The 14220-nt window shown below is 56.3% G+C and overlaps 3 protein-coding genes across 3 annotated transcripts; all 3 read right to left on the reverse strand.

Moving 5' to 3' along the window:
- Nucleotides 1–210: 210 nt before the first annotated feature.
- LPMP_355450 (hypothetical protein) lies at nt 211–3423 on the reverse strand (the record flags this gene model as incomplete). Its single annotated transcript, XM_010705174.1, has 1 exon — nt 211–3423. The coding sequence occupies one exon, from the start codon at nt 3421–3423 to the stop codon at nt 211–213; it is 3213 nt and encodes a 1070-aa protein (XP_010703476.1).
- A 2102-nt stretch (nt 3424–5525) lies between these two features.
- LPMP_355460 (hypothetical protein) lies at nt 5526–8084 on the reverse strand (the record flags this gene model as incomplete). Its single annotated transcript, XM_010705175.1, has 1 exon — nt 5526–8084. One exon carries the CDS (start codon nt 8082–8084, stop codon nt 5526–5528), a length of 2559 nt encoding a protein of 852 aa, XP_010703477.1.
- Nucleotides 8085–9828: 1744 nt separating this feature from the next.
- On the reverse strand, nt 9829–13596 carry LPMP_355470 (protein kinase, putative; the record flags this gene model as incomplete). Its single annotated transcript, XM_010705176.1, has 1 exon — nt 9829–13596. One exon carries the CDS (start codon nt 13594–13596, stop codon nt 9829–9831), a length of 3768 nt encoding a protein of 1255 aa, XP_010703478.1.
- Nucleotides 13597–14220: the final 624 nt, after the last annotated feature.

The raw sequence follows: 14220 nt of genomic DNA on the forward strand, positions 1-14220 counted from the left end.
CAGGACACCTCTTTGAAGCTAACAACCACAACAACAACAAAAAAACGTGAAGAGTTGAAGGGGTGAGAAAGAGAGAACCACTGCGGTGTAGTGGCTGCGCTCGCCCGCCCACCTTACGCGCTCATCTCCGAGTGCGGCGTGTCGCTGCTTAGGAGAAGCACCTAATGGGCCACGGTCGAGCGAGGAAATCTCGGCCAGCTGGAAAAGTGCTCACTCCAGCAGCCCACCGCACACGCGGCACCGCGGCCCGTCTGCGAAGTCACTCAGTCCGCAGGCAAGACACCGTGTCAGCACGTAATCCTCGGAGAAAAAGGAGAGAGGACTGAATGTGGTACCAGAGAAGAGCGTGGTGTGCGACGCTGGAACCGTACCAGATGCATCGCACTCTACTGCGGTGTTGTCATTAGCTGGGACGTGCGTCGATGTGCTTGACAAACTCAGCAGAAAGGGGGCGCACGCGGGGCGATCACAAAGGGAACAGGGGAACAGATGCGGCGATGAGGTGCCGAAAGTATTACTGCCCGCGGATGAGGCATCAGTGCTCCGTCGGTGGCTGTACGCAGTGGCTTCCAAAAAAGCCTGTAATGAGGACAACCATGACGGTGACACGCACCAGTGCACCTGCGCCGCCGGCTGCGGAGGGTCTGCCGCAGCCTTGCGGGGCAACCTCTCGTTGCCTCCGCCTGGGGCCGCAGGCTCAGCACAATCCGCGGCAGTAATGAGGCGAAGGCTTGACGACGGCGCTGTTTGTGTATTGCCATTGTTCTTGTGTAAGGCAATCTTCTGTGCCTTGATGTAGGCTTCCATAAAGGCAATTGCGCCATCAACGTCAAATTCGTCGGGCTTCGTCGAGCAACGCTCCAACTTCGTCGCGTTAGCCGCGTAATCTCGAAGACTCTCCGAGCCCTCTAGCGTCATGTTTGCGTAGCGATAGCGTTTGGCGAGGATTCTCACGGCGTTGGAGAGGACAAGTTCGCTCAGCACCGGCCTATCCCACGGACAGCTTGCCCAAATGTGCTGCAGCAGTCGCCACCACACCCATGAGGCCTGCATCGCCTCCATGGAAGGTGGCGAGGCGAAGATGGATGACACACCGCTTGCTGCGTCGCCGGCAACGGTGGGCGACGGTAGAGGCCACCGTAAGAAAAGGTCTACTCCGTACTGGGTTCGCAACCCCAGGTATCGACGGCGCGCGGGCATGTCTGCCAGAGAAGGGGTTGGCGAGGGTTGGACGCTGCCAGGCATCATCGACAGCCGATACTGGTGCAGCGTCTCTATGGGCGGCAGTTGGCGTGCTTGCTGATGCGCCTGCGCATACCGGTGAATTTCTCTGGACTGCACCACAGAGCCAGGAAAAAGCTGCTCAAATAGAAAAAAAGATGTGCTTGTCTGCTGCAGCAGCATAGAGTGCACCATGCTCCCCGAGGGACCGTACGACGCGACACCCCCTCTGAACGCGCAAGCTTCGTGCAGCTGGCCAGCTACCGCGTCGGGCACAAGACCACCCAGCTCAACCAGTCTCCTTAGCCACCCACCGCGCGTGTCTACCGAGACGGGCCACAGGTGTGTTGGTTCATGGTTCGCTTGCCCCGTTTGCACAGCCGCTACCGCCAGTGTACCAGATGGGTGTAGCGCTACCCCCGCGATCCCGGCACACCTGCGCAGAAGCATCTCGCTACAGCCTGCCAGCAAAGGGCACTGGAGCAGTGCTATCGAAGACGAACCGCAGAGCAGAAACTCGTGCACAGACTTTTCACCGATGCCAAGAACCACGACAGCTGCATTGCCGAGCCCGGTGTTCGGCGAGTTGATGTGAGCTCCTTCGTCGCCGAGACCAACAACTGCGTCTCTGGAATCGGTTGCAAAGGGAACCACCATCAGCCGGCGCAGGCACACCTCACCAGTGAGGACGTCGGGGCCGTAGTGCACCTCAGTTTGAAACACAGCGCAGCGGCAGGTCGATGGCAACACAGAGTCAGAAAACGATGACAACGCTCCCAGTGCAAAACGTCCCCGTAGCACCACACCCGGAGCGGATACAAAAACCACCACGTCGACCTCAGACCCTGGCGGCGGTTGTTCCGCTTGCGCCACCGTACACCCTGGGCGCCGCACAGCCACAGCGCACACGGATGTCGGCACCGACGTCAACGACGACACTTCCACCGTGTAAGCGAGGTGCACCACTGCAGCCGAGTTTGCCGGTGAGGTGCGCGCCACGTGGATGACGCGAAGCATATACGGGCTAGCAATCACCACTATGCGCCGCAGCCGCGCGAGAGCAGCGGGGGTCGCAGTTGTGGCGGCAAGCCCATCCGTAAAGAGGGTCGCCATGCACAACGGAGTGGGGCCTCGAAACCCGAGCTGAGCGACTTCATCCTCGCATCCCCACCTATACAGGGGGGGTGGCAGGGAGAGCGTGACAGGCCCACCCATGTCTGACAAGTTCCCAGAGAGGGCCACCAGGTGAAGTCCCTTGGTGGTGAGAACAAGCAGATCATCCTGATCAAGCCACATGTAGTCTACCACAGCGCCGATGTCGTCATTCTCTGTCGAGGCGTTGTAAGCTTCTGTAGTGTCGGTTGCAGTAGCTGGGTGATCGGCCTTGCGTGCACCCACGAGCGTTGACATGGCACTCTCATGCGAATTCTTGCCCTTGCCAGCACTAGCGGTCGACGCACTGAACCGGGGAGCAAAATGTGACGCTAAAGGCTGACTCCCTGATGATGAGCTTGGGTCACTGGCAATGCTGTTTTTCGACGAGGATGCTCTACTGTTCGACGCACTGCTGCTGCTGCTCCCCTGCCGTCTTCTCTTCCGTCTAGCCGCATTGGATAGATTCTTCGCCTTGGGCTTTGACACTGGATTTACTGAAGTTTCTGCAGCACCTGCGTTGAGCTCCCCGATGAAGGGCTGTTCGACGGCGGGGGAGCGCGAGAGAGGCCTTTCACTCCGTGAAGCCTCGGCGACGCTGCTGTCGCCGTGAGCGGGGAGTCGAGTAAGCCCGCCGCGAGCGCAAGCGATGCCGATTCCGTGACTCACCATCACGCGGTTCGCCCCGTGACGAGAAACGAGATACACCATCAGATTACTGGTCGTTTGCACGCACAGACGAGCGGTGGCCGGATAGTACACCTCGGGAAGTAGGGCAGTACTCCACTTGGCGCCAACAACCACCTCGACAGATTCTCCATCGCTGCGGTGAGTTAGGGGATGTTGGCGTACGCTTCGCTGGAACGCAGGGGTAAGCAGATTTGCCAGGTACATCGAAACGGTCCAGCGTGTGCACACCTGCAATACGTTGTGCGGACCCCAGCTAATGCAATCCGCCGAACGCGCTGGGGCGTCGTCCACGGGGAAGCAGTTCTCCACATCCACTTCGGTGCCACTGGGAAGAAGGTGCGTTCGAGCAGCGGTCGACATTGATGAGAAGATACTGCTCGTGTGCGTGCTGAGTGTGAGAAGATGAGCACGGGGTAGGAGAGTCGTGAAGACAGAGAAGAGAAAAGACGGCCGACGTAGCCAGCAATCTCCTCGTAAGTGTGTTTGTATGTATGCTCTGGAGAGAGGGCTGTGTCACAGAACACCTGGCCGGCTGTCCTCACTGGTGGCGGCAAAGAAACAAAGAAAAAAAACTAATAATAATTTGAATGCTCTGTATGTGCGCACCCCCTTCTCGCCGTTTCGCTCTCGGGTGACGCGGGGTGAAAGTGGAAGCTCTACTGCTTTCCTCTTGGTTGTATTGTGTGTGCGTTGGTATTTTGCCTCTATGCGTACATGTCTATGAGGGGGTGAGGAGCGCCTGTATGCGTGTGTGGGTGGGTAGGTGAAGGGTTAACACGGTGAGCAGTAGCGTATCTGTGGGTGTGCCGGGAAATGCAGAGACTTCTCCCAAGCGACCGCAGCCACCATGGGGTTCCGAAGCACTTGTGAGAATACTGAGGTGCAATCACCTGGATGCGTCTTGCTGGAATGAGAATTGAAAGAAGAGCGGAAGTGCCTTGAGTGAGCAAAGCTATATATATATATATATATAACACAAACGAGCCCTACTGTCTTCACCCAAATGACCGCAGACCAGCAGCTGTTGAGCTGACCTTCAAAGTAGCGGTTCTGGAGGAAGCCGCTTGTGTGATAATCTGTGGAAGGCGCAGGGCGCTGGCAGCTTCTCCTGAGCCGCGCGAAGATATAGAGGGAGCAAACTCCGAGTAACTCCCCGAAGAGAGAGAGAGAGATGATAGCAAAAAAAAAATGAAGGGAAAAGGTCAGGAACGTGGCATGGGAATGTGGGAAGCTCACGATGAAGAAGGGGTGGCCGCTTTCTTTTGCGCAATACAACAAGGGTGTGCCCGTAGGCAAGAGTGGTGCATGAATCTGCACCAAGACGACTCCTCTGCACCATGTCGCAAGAGAAAACCTGGCTCATTCACACGCTGCTCCCCGGGAAAGAGGCAGCGATGCACGCCTCGACCAACCCTGAGTAACTTTGGGTGCGTGAGTGACATGCACAGGACAGAGGCGGGACTTGCGGTGCTCTTTCTTTTTCCTTTCTCGGAGAAAGACTGGACTCTTTTCTGGCAGCAACAGGAAAGAACGAAAAAAAAGAGGGAGTAGAGCATACTTTACATGTGGTGTACACAAGCACACACGGGACTCGCACAACAGTGAGAAAGAGAGGCGCCTACATAGGGAGATAGAAAAGAGAGGAGGAGGAGGAGGGAGAACAGCGAACACGATGAAATACCCGGGCAAATCCACCGACGCTAAGAAAAAAGGTGAAACATACAGGTATTCAGTACCTTGCCCCCCCCCCCTGACCGGCTCTTGAGTGGCTTCGTGGCCGGTCATCGTCAGTAGTCTCTTTCTCGTTTTGTGGGCGTTCCACCAGCACGGCTACACTCGCTCCCACTCCCTTTTCTACAATGGTAGTCATGACGGGGGCAACGACCTCGCAAAGTATCGTCGCGATACAGGCACGCGCAGAGGCAGAAAGAGGGAGAGTGACAATGCGGGGAATGGAGAAGGCAGGGGAGTTGGCAGCGGAGGGCGGGGCACACAAAAAGTCGCCAAGACGAGAGAGATGAAAAAAAAAGAGAGAAGGAAGGCCGGTGTAGAGAAAGAAGCGGAGAAGTGAAGCAAATGGGGGTACACACACAAAGAGAAACACGGACACGAACCAGGGAGAGGAAAGCGCAGAAGGCAGAAAAAAAAAAGAGATACATGTGATGCCAAACAGCCAATGATCTGCTGAGAATTCCAGCGAAAAGAAAAAAAGAGACGGGGGCGTTTGACACAAGTGACTACGCGCACAACAACATGAGAAACGGCATTACACATCAGCACTTTTGCATATCAAGGAGCCAGTCAACGAAGTCATGAAGAAGAAAGAGAAGGGGGAGAGGCGCGCGAACGGGTCACACCAAGAAGTGCGCAAGATATAAAAGGACGCCGCATGCACACACCACATCGCTACAGAGAGATGAGCCTGCACCGCTGTGAGCTGCCTAGACTCGCCTTTTAATTTCTCAAACATTGGAGATCGGAGGTAAGCGGACAAAGGCAGCGTCGCCTGCATCCGTTCCCGTCACGATGCGGCTAGAGCGGATGGAATAATCCTTGAGAAATTTGTTGTGGCCTGTGCTGGGAGAGGCGGGTCGGCGAGGCTGCAACACTGCCGGTATAGTGGCGGCGCAGTTTTCCTGAACAGCTGCAGCAAAGACAGGGGCGGTGGTCGCGGCGGCGTCCAGTGCAGCGTCAGCCTCCTTGCAGTTGCCCTCAGGAGGGTTGGATGGCATCAGCGACGTCTGCCGGTCGTAATCCTCTAGGGTCGCGTGCAGCTCAGGGTGCATGTAAGAGGCGAGGTGGGTCTCGACGAGGACTCGAAGCTGAGTAAAGAGGGGCGCGAGGAGACGGTATCGCCGCTCCATTTGCTGCAGCTGGCGCGCCATCAGCTCCTTCTCTTCCTGCGCCTTCTTGACCTTGTACCCACCCATGGTTTCCGCCTCTACCTGCAGAGCAACCGTCTTATCCTTCAGTGTGGACACATTGCGTTGGTACACCTGCAACTCCTTTGTGAGCTTGTCGTTCAGCTCCGTCAGTTGGCGGTACCCAGCCTGGTCACCGATTGCGCACTCCAGGCGCTCAATCGTGCGCTTCGCGATTCTTAGCTCACTGCGGAGGTCTCGGCCCTCCGCCTGCAGTGCCTTCACGGCCTCGTCATGCGTCAGGCTGTCCATGCGAGCTGCCTGGTCCATTTCCCGAATGTGTTCCTGCAGACGGCACACGTTACGCTCCGCCATGTTGGCGCGCTCGTGCTCCTTCGCGCGCACAGACTGCTGCATCTGGCACTCCTCGGTGAGGCGGCCCTCCATCTGCTCCGCCTCCATGCGCAGCTGCTCTGCGTGGTTAGCATGGGTGCGCCGCTGCTGCGCAGCCGTATCAGATATCTCACTAATCTTCATCTTGAGGTTTTCGCGCTCAGCGTTGAGACAGACAGTGTTGTGGATGTACTCGGATTCCTTCCGCGCGGTATCAGCTTGAAGGCGCTCGAGCTCCTCGCTTGTGACCGTGTAGCGGGCAGTGACTTGTGTGAGCTGCTCGTACAGCTCCTGCTCCCGCCTCCTGGAGGAATCCTGAAGCGATTCCAGTGCGCTACGAAGGGAGTCACGCTCCGTCGTCGTCGTCGTGAGCTGCGCTTGTAGCACATTCGTATCCAGCTCATGCTCACGGCGAAGCTGATCACTGACAGACTCCTCCTTCGCGATGTCTGCCTTGAGCACCGCAATGGTCTCGAATGCCTCGCGATCCTTGCGCTCCATCGTCTCCTGCAGTCGCTGCAGCCGTGTCTTGAGGCTGTCAATCTCGGCACGGGTGAGAATCTTATGGTTAAACCTGCCATCCTCAGCCGTCTCCTTGGCTTTCAAAGCGAGCTCGAGCTCTTTCCTCTGATTGGCCAACTCCACCTGCATCGCCATGTTGGTGGCGTGGTCAGTTTTCGCCTGCTGGGTTGCTTGATGCGAGACCTCCTTGAGTTCTTCTTTCACTGCCGCGCACTCCTGCCGCGCTTCGCACAGCTCGACCGTCAGCTTCTCAACCTCTGTGCGATGCACGTCGAGCTCCAGCTCCAGCTGGCGCTGCTGTACGGCGGCAGCGGAGAGGGTCTGCTCCACCTCCCGCAGTGCACTCTGGCGGGACTCTTGCGCGTCGCGGCGCAGCTGCCCGGACACCTCCAGCTCCGCCTGCCGCTTCTGGGCAAGTTCGTGTAGCCGCTTATTGTCCTCGCGCACAGACTCCAGCTGCGTGTTCAGGATGCCGACCAGTAAGTTTGACTTCTCCTCCTGCTTGCGAACGTGAGTTACTTCCTCCTGTAGCTGCGTGGCCGTCGCCTTGTAGCGCTCCGCCTCAGTCTGCATCACACGCAGGAGCATGGCTGTCTCGTCGTCGCCTGACAGTGTCACTGCCGCAGCCTTCTCAACCCTTGAATCATCGTCGACAGCAGCAGTTTCTGCAGCACTAGCTGCCCTTGCCTGCTGGCCCTCCAGCGTAGCGTACTTCATCTCCAGCTCTTGATTAGCCTGCTGCAGTGCATCGTACTCGGTCTCCCACTTCCGCTGCGCTTCTTGGTGTGCCTGGCCCGCTGCAACCGCCCGCTGCTGCGAGTCCGTGTGCCGCAGCTGCGTCAGCTCCAACTCATTTGTTAGTAGCGCTACTCGGCGCAGCGCCGACGCTTTCTCTTTCTCGAGCAAGTCGTTCTCCTGCACCTTGAGCGCCAGCGTCGCCTGAGCCTCCTGCAGCTCCTGTACTCTCTGCGCAACGTTGGCCAACATTTCTTGCTCCCTAGCATCGTAGTAGGCCTTGCGCTCCACCTCAGCTAACGTGTTGCGAACATCCCTTTCGCGAACCCGATGCGCCTCGAGCAGCTTTCGCTCCTCTTCCTCGATGCGTTGACGCAGTTCACACTCCTCGTTTCGGAGACGCCCCTTTTGCGTCTCCTGGCGCAGAAGCTCGGCTTCCTGCGCTAACTCTAACTCCTTGGCAGCGAGCGCCGGAGACGACTTCGCGCGACTGGCTTTTTTCGCTGGCATGGGTGCTTTCTAGGTATGCAAAGCAGCCTCGGAAACGTTCTCTCAGGAACTTGAGGAGGAAGAGGCGAAGGCGAAGGAGTTCCTTTCTGGTGTGTGGGTGTGGGAGTGAGAGTTGTTGAGTGTGTGTTGAGCGAAGGCACGAGCACATGAGACGCACAACATCAAAGAAAAGATCAGTCCGGTAAACAAGAAGAGAGACTGGATGAAGCAGCCCTTTGTGCGGCACACTGTGTAGGTGCTTACTTGCAGTTCGTCACGGCCCCTAAGTAGGGACACATGGTAAGAAGAAGGAAGGCACAAAGCATGAGGAGAGGGTTACACAGGGATGTGTGGCAGCGCGAAGAGATAAACAGGATAGGTGAGAAGGGAGATGCAGGATGCTGAGTTCGTGCAACGAGTAGATCCGGTGCTGGAACCCTTCCAGTTAAACGCAGCAACATTGTCCTTCGCGAGGAACAGATGGTTTGTTGCGGCTGTTGCTGTTTTGAAACACTTTGGCGTGTAGAGGACTAATACATCACCTGGTGGACAATACAACGCGTCCAGACAATTTTGTGCGATCTAAGCCGTCTTGCCCACAAAGCGAGAGAGCCGCCGACAAAACGAAAACGTGCGGCAAAGCAAAAAGGAAAAAAATGACATGAATAAACAGAAAAAAAAAAGAAAGCAGTGTTCCCTGTCGTGTCACGCGCGCGATGCCGGCGACGTCTTCCAGACGTTTAATTTTGCTGTTTCTTTTGGCGTTGCTGCTCAGGGCGAAAAAGGAATGGGGAGTGTGGAACGACCCTGTGGCTGGAGGAAGTGGAGGGGCTGGTCTGTGCGGTGGGGTGATCTGCTCAGCGCAACACGGAGACGAAACAAACAAAGAGAAAACCGAAAGGCGTGGAAACAAAAGAAAATCACAATTCTATGGCCACAAGGCAAGGGAGAAAAACTGGAAAAGAGGAACGTACGGGAGCGGAGAAACAACGAGAAGAGGCGGAGGTGGCGCTGGAAGTGGTAGATGGGGGGACAGGAGCTTTGACAAACGCCATAGCAGCCCAAGAAACAGACATGTGGGTGCGATAAGCTGAAGAGAAATAATATGTAGTGCGCACCCAAGCGCGCACATTCATAGGCTCAACCACTAGCCATTGGCAACAACACCAGCAGAGAGAAGAAACTGAGAGCACGTCGGTTGCTTCTTCGCTGCTTCCCTTACCACTACCACGATCTCTTGCACTCCTCTCCCTCGTTCTCTCTTCATTCTATGGAAAAGAAAGGGTGCTTACAGAGACGCAAACGCGAGGGGGATGCGGTCGAAAATGGAGAAAAACGCGTAAAGTCACACGAACAGATACTGAGATGTTTGTGGGACGAGATCGAAAGTGAAAGTGGTGCCTGCAGCAGGGGGCTCAAAGAAAAACGCCATCGGAAAGGTAGAAGAAGATATCGTGGTTAAGTTGAACTTTTGCACAGTACATAGCATGCACCTCATCATTTCACGCGCACATGTTCTGTCCAAAAGCCTGCCACCATGCCACGTGAATTGGGGTCTCCATATCATTCTTGTCCTCCCTGCCAAGTATCACCAGTGCACAGCGTCACAGTGCCACTACTCTTGTCATGGTTACGCATCTAATGCTGCGTCACACACGGGAAATCTAAGGCCGACAACAGCATTAAAGAAAAGAGAACGGTCAAATAATGGGAAAGAAGCCGCGCGTAAATGCGAAGGCAACCCACTCAAGATGCGCTGTCTTCTTCACCTCCTGAAGTTGTTATTGAGGACCGTCTCCAGCTGCGACAAAATGCCGGTTTGATCGACGAGAAAAGGCTCAGCGGTACCGTCCGCGTTGATGTAATATTTTTGCCCAACGTTGTGGCGCCGATCACTCTGCCATCGAATATCTACCATGGCGTTACAAACGACTTGCGAGCGCAGGTTTGACAGGCGGAACAGTGTGAAAGACCCAGAGGGGTCGGGGAACACTTTGCGAATGTACACAAACTTCGTGTCCCGTGGCACATGGGACATGCTACGGTGATGAATATAGGCAGCATGCACCGCCGCTGGAGTAAGACCCTCGGATTTCAAGCGACTAAACTCATCTACAAATCCTGTGATGCAGCGTAGCACACCGCCTAGGTACCGTTGCGCCTCAGTCAGGCTAAGAATACGCGCCTCCTCGTCGTAGAACGTTTGCACGTGTGGGTGGGGTTGGCTGCGGTTCGTGCTCTCATTGTTCATGCACGGTACGTAGAGGACCAGTTTCGCGTACACATCTAACACAGCAGTGCCGACGCCCGCCTCGGTGGGGAACATGGCCCCGTAGCGACCAGGTTGCAGTGAGTAGTACATGACGACAGTGTCCTCGTTTGTGAAGGAGTAGAAACGCACCCAGCCACCACTAAGAAAGTCGTCCAAGAATTGCCGGCGACTGTGCTCCTCGCGCGGCAACGCCAAAAAGGCACCGTTGGGTCGGCTTAGCGCATGGCTGCGTGTCGAAGCAGCCCCGTAGCCAAGAGCAGCGTTCGCAGCTCCTGCTCGGTCTGCCGGCTCGGTTGTGGAAGCGCTGTACGTGGCTGCCATCGTGTTCGTCATGGAGTAGCTCGACTGCCGGATGGAGGTAAAGTTCTTAGGAGGAATGGCAGCGGGGATCTGGAAGGCGCTGAGGTGGGTCTTCAAAGTTGCTGCTGGAGACGGCGCGGCTGGGCCGCGGCGCGGTAGTGGCGGGCCACCCTGTGCGGTATGCCCACTAACGGAGGGGGCGCGTGGTGGTTGTCCTTTCCCGCGCGGCACCTGAGGCGGCAGGACAGCATGCTTCGCCACGTGCTCCTCCACGGCGACTCGGTTCACCGCACCGGATGGCGATGGTGCATGCACGGGCTGCTGCCACTCCTCGCGACGCCGCTTGTGGAGGCTCTGAGGCGCATTCTCTAGACGTGATGAGGAGGCGCTGCGCGGTACGCGCGGTTGACGCTGCAGCTCGTGCGGCCGATTCGCGACCTCTGCACGAATCGTGATTACCTCTGCCCGTGTCATCTCCACGCTCTCTGCGCGGCGACGAGCCGCGATGCCGATAATCTCGCCGTTGCTATTGTACTGCGGCGGCGTGGCTGGTCCGTACAAGAGGGGGTCACGGCGCATTGCCTGCTTCTGTTGCTCCACCTCCTCCATGATATCGCGCAGCTCCGCCGAGCTGCGTGGCTGCACTGGTGCGCGCGACCCCTTGCTTGGTACCTGCACTTGCGGCGGCAAGTCTAGCGAAAGGCTGCCGCTGGACATGGTGGATGGCCGGCCGCGCCGATTACCCGCGAGCTTTCGTTGCTGCGAGAGTTCGCGGCCGGTGGCGGATGCGCAGGCACTCACATCAGGAAAGTCCGCCTCGCGGTGCTCGGCCACCATTGCGTCAAAGTCCACCACACTGTGCACATTCGGGTCCCCAATGCTGATGCGGCCACCAGTGGATGTGCGGTTGTACGTGCGGCGTCCCGAGCGGCAGCGGCTGGCGTGTAGCTTCGACTCGCTCTGGGAGGCTTCAGGCAGCTGTACCTCCAGTAAGCTCGGTCTCTTCGGCTCGTCCCAGAGCATGGTGTTCATGCGCGACGATCGTCGCGGTGAGGGACTTTCGCTCGGTCCGCGACAGCGCAAGGAATGCCCCTGCAGCTTTGCGGTCGAAGTGAAGCGCTTCGCGCATGTCACGCAGACAAAGCTGACGTCTTTAAACTTGCCGGAGTATGCGCACTTCATGCACACATCGTAGTCACACTTGTAGCATCGGAAGGCTGGCGACTCGCCGGTGATCTTGAGAATGCCACGATCGCACACATTGCAGTCGAAACCGTTGTAGCCGTGCGGCATCGACGTCAACTTTGTCATCAGATGCCCGTTCATACACTTGAACTCGCGCTCAATTTCGTCCGTCATGTCGCGTGGAAGCGAGACTACAGCACGGAGGTTCCAACGAGTGGCGGTGTCGCGTCCGGGGTACACCACTGCGTACTGGACCGGGCTAGAACGCACGATTCTGCCCCGCTCCTCCTCGGTCAAGCTGACGCTGCGACGCACTGATCGAGATGCACGAGGGGTGGTTGTCTCGCAATCGGCAACCTCTGACACCAACGAGACGCTGCCACCCCTGTCACGAGTAGACTGGCGAGTCAGAAACTGATTGCGCAGCTTCCCTCGCTGCACCTCCTCAGACTGGAGGATGTCAGCCCTGGTGTCCACTTCCGCCCGCGCCAGAGTAAGAAGACTCCAGAGGACATTGTAGGTTTCATAGTACTCAAGCTCCACCTGAGCACGACCGCGTTGCTCAGTGGCTTCGACACGCTCTAGTCCTTCGCGTAGCATCGCCTCTGTCGTGCGCTTCGGGCGGAACTGTAGATTCTCGGCAAGGTTGTTCAGAGGCAGTGCACCTGACGGCGAAGGCTCCAGCAAGTTGAGCTTCTGTAGCAGAGAAAGTGGACAGGAGAGGGGCCGGCGGTTCCACACAGAGTCCTCGAGCACCTCCATTAGCGTGGCGCGCCTCGATGCCTCGCGGTGCAACACGCGTTCCACAAGCCTGCAGAGCTGTGGATCACCTTTCCACTCTCTTGGCCAACTCCACGCAGCGCCCGCTACAGCATTAAAGAGGGCAAGTGACTTGTGTCCCTTGTTCAGCTGGTGCATACCTTTTTGCTCCATCGCCTCGAGATATGGATTCATGCGTGTCAAGAGCACATAGAGGACCACACCGATACTCCACGTGTCCACCTCCTTGCCGTAGCTCAGTGACGGGGCGTCCGAGTTCTGGGTCATTCGCTTGTAAACCTCAACTGCCATTTCAGGCGCCATGTACATTGCCGTCCCCGCAACCGTCTTGCGGGGATGCGCCTCTGATATGCGGCTGGAAAGACCAAAATCTGTAATCTTTAAATTACCCTCATTGTCAAACAAAAGATTCTGTGGCTTCAGGTCGCGGTGAATGCAGCCTTTGGAATGAATGTAGGAGATGGTGCTGATCAGGGCCCACCCAATCCACAAAATCTCCGGCACATCAAGACTCCTGCTGGCTATGATATCGTGGAGTGACTTGCCTGCGCAGCGCTCCATTACCACGTAGGCGCGATCTTCATCCTTACCAGCAGCGTAAAATTTGACAATGTTGGGGTGGCGCGAGAAATGACTCATGAGTGTCACTTCCTCCTTTAGTCGCTTCCAGTCATTTTCGCTCATGCGCTTTGATGACACCTTGAGCGCGTAAGCATCACCGCTGTTGGAAACGGCATCGAACACCTTTCCAAAACCACCCTTTCCGAGAAGCCCAGTGGTAACTAGTCTAAGGTCCTCCTCCTCGAAGTAGACCGTCATGTGCTCCAGTGGGTGATCATCGTCCTCTGTTTGGTCAACGACACACTTTTGGATGTGTGGCGTCTTCACAGTGCTTCCAAGTCGAGAGATGGCAGGGGTCTGTGACAAGTCACGCGGCATAGAAATCGCCCCACTCCTTGGTGGAGTCCGCGAGAAAGAGCCGCGAAAGTGCGACATTAAAGGACTATTTTCCGAGTTTCTACTATGTTGATACGCCAGTATCTAACAGAAGACACGGTCGAGGCTCGTGGTAGTAAGGGGGTGCGTCTCTAAAAGAAATAAAATATATACTCTATAAAAGCAATAATGACAGGCTACGCTGATGGGTGAACTTCAACCTCTTTGCTCGTCCCCATGTGTTTCACGTTATCACCTCCACGCGCCGCGGCTACGTGTAACGCGCGGGAGTCGAGACAGCTCAACGTTTCGCTATGCTCAAGAAGACTTTCTTTCTTAAGAAAGTATGAGTATCAGCATTGACAAAGGAAAAGGAGCGATTGAAACAATGACCACTTGTTTAGATAGCAACATGGAAAACATGATAATGAATGCATGTTAAAGGGAAGTGCGCGTAAGAAGCATGAAGTATGCTTAGTAGAGACGTGCATGAGCTCCAAGGTGCCATTCGAACGTCCTTTGAGGAGCCTCATCTTGTCATCAAAATGTCGACCTTATTCCCACAAAAGATGAACAAAGTATGTTTGCTTGTTTTCCTTTATTTGATGTAGTGAAAGCAATTTAACATAACGCATGTAGATGCAGTGCGGTAGAGAAACATTTAGAGGAGGTGAGAAATACAGC

The sequence above is a fragment of the Leishmania panamensis genome (genome assembly GCF_000755165.1).
Source record: "Leishmania panamensis strain MHOM/PA/94/PSC-1 chromosome 35 sequence".
NCBI classification, from domain to species: Eukaryota; Euglenozoa; class Kinetoplastea; order Trypanosomatida; family Trypanosomatidae; genus Leishmania; species Leishmania panamensis.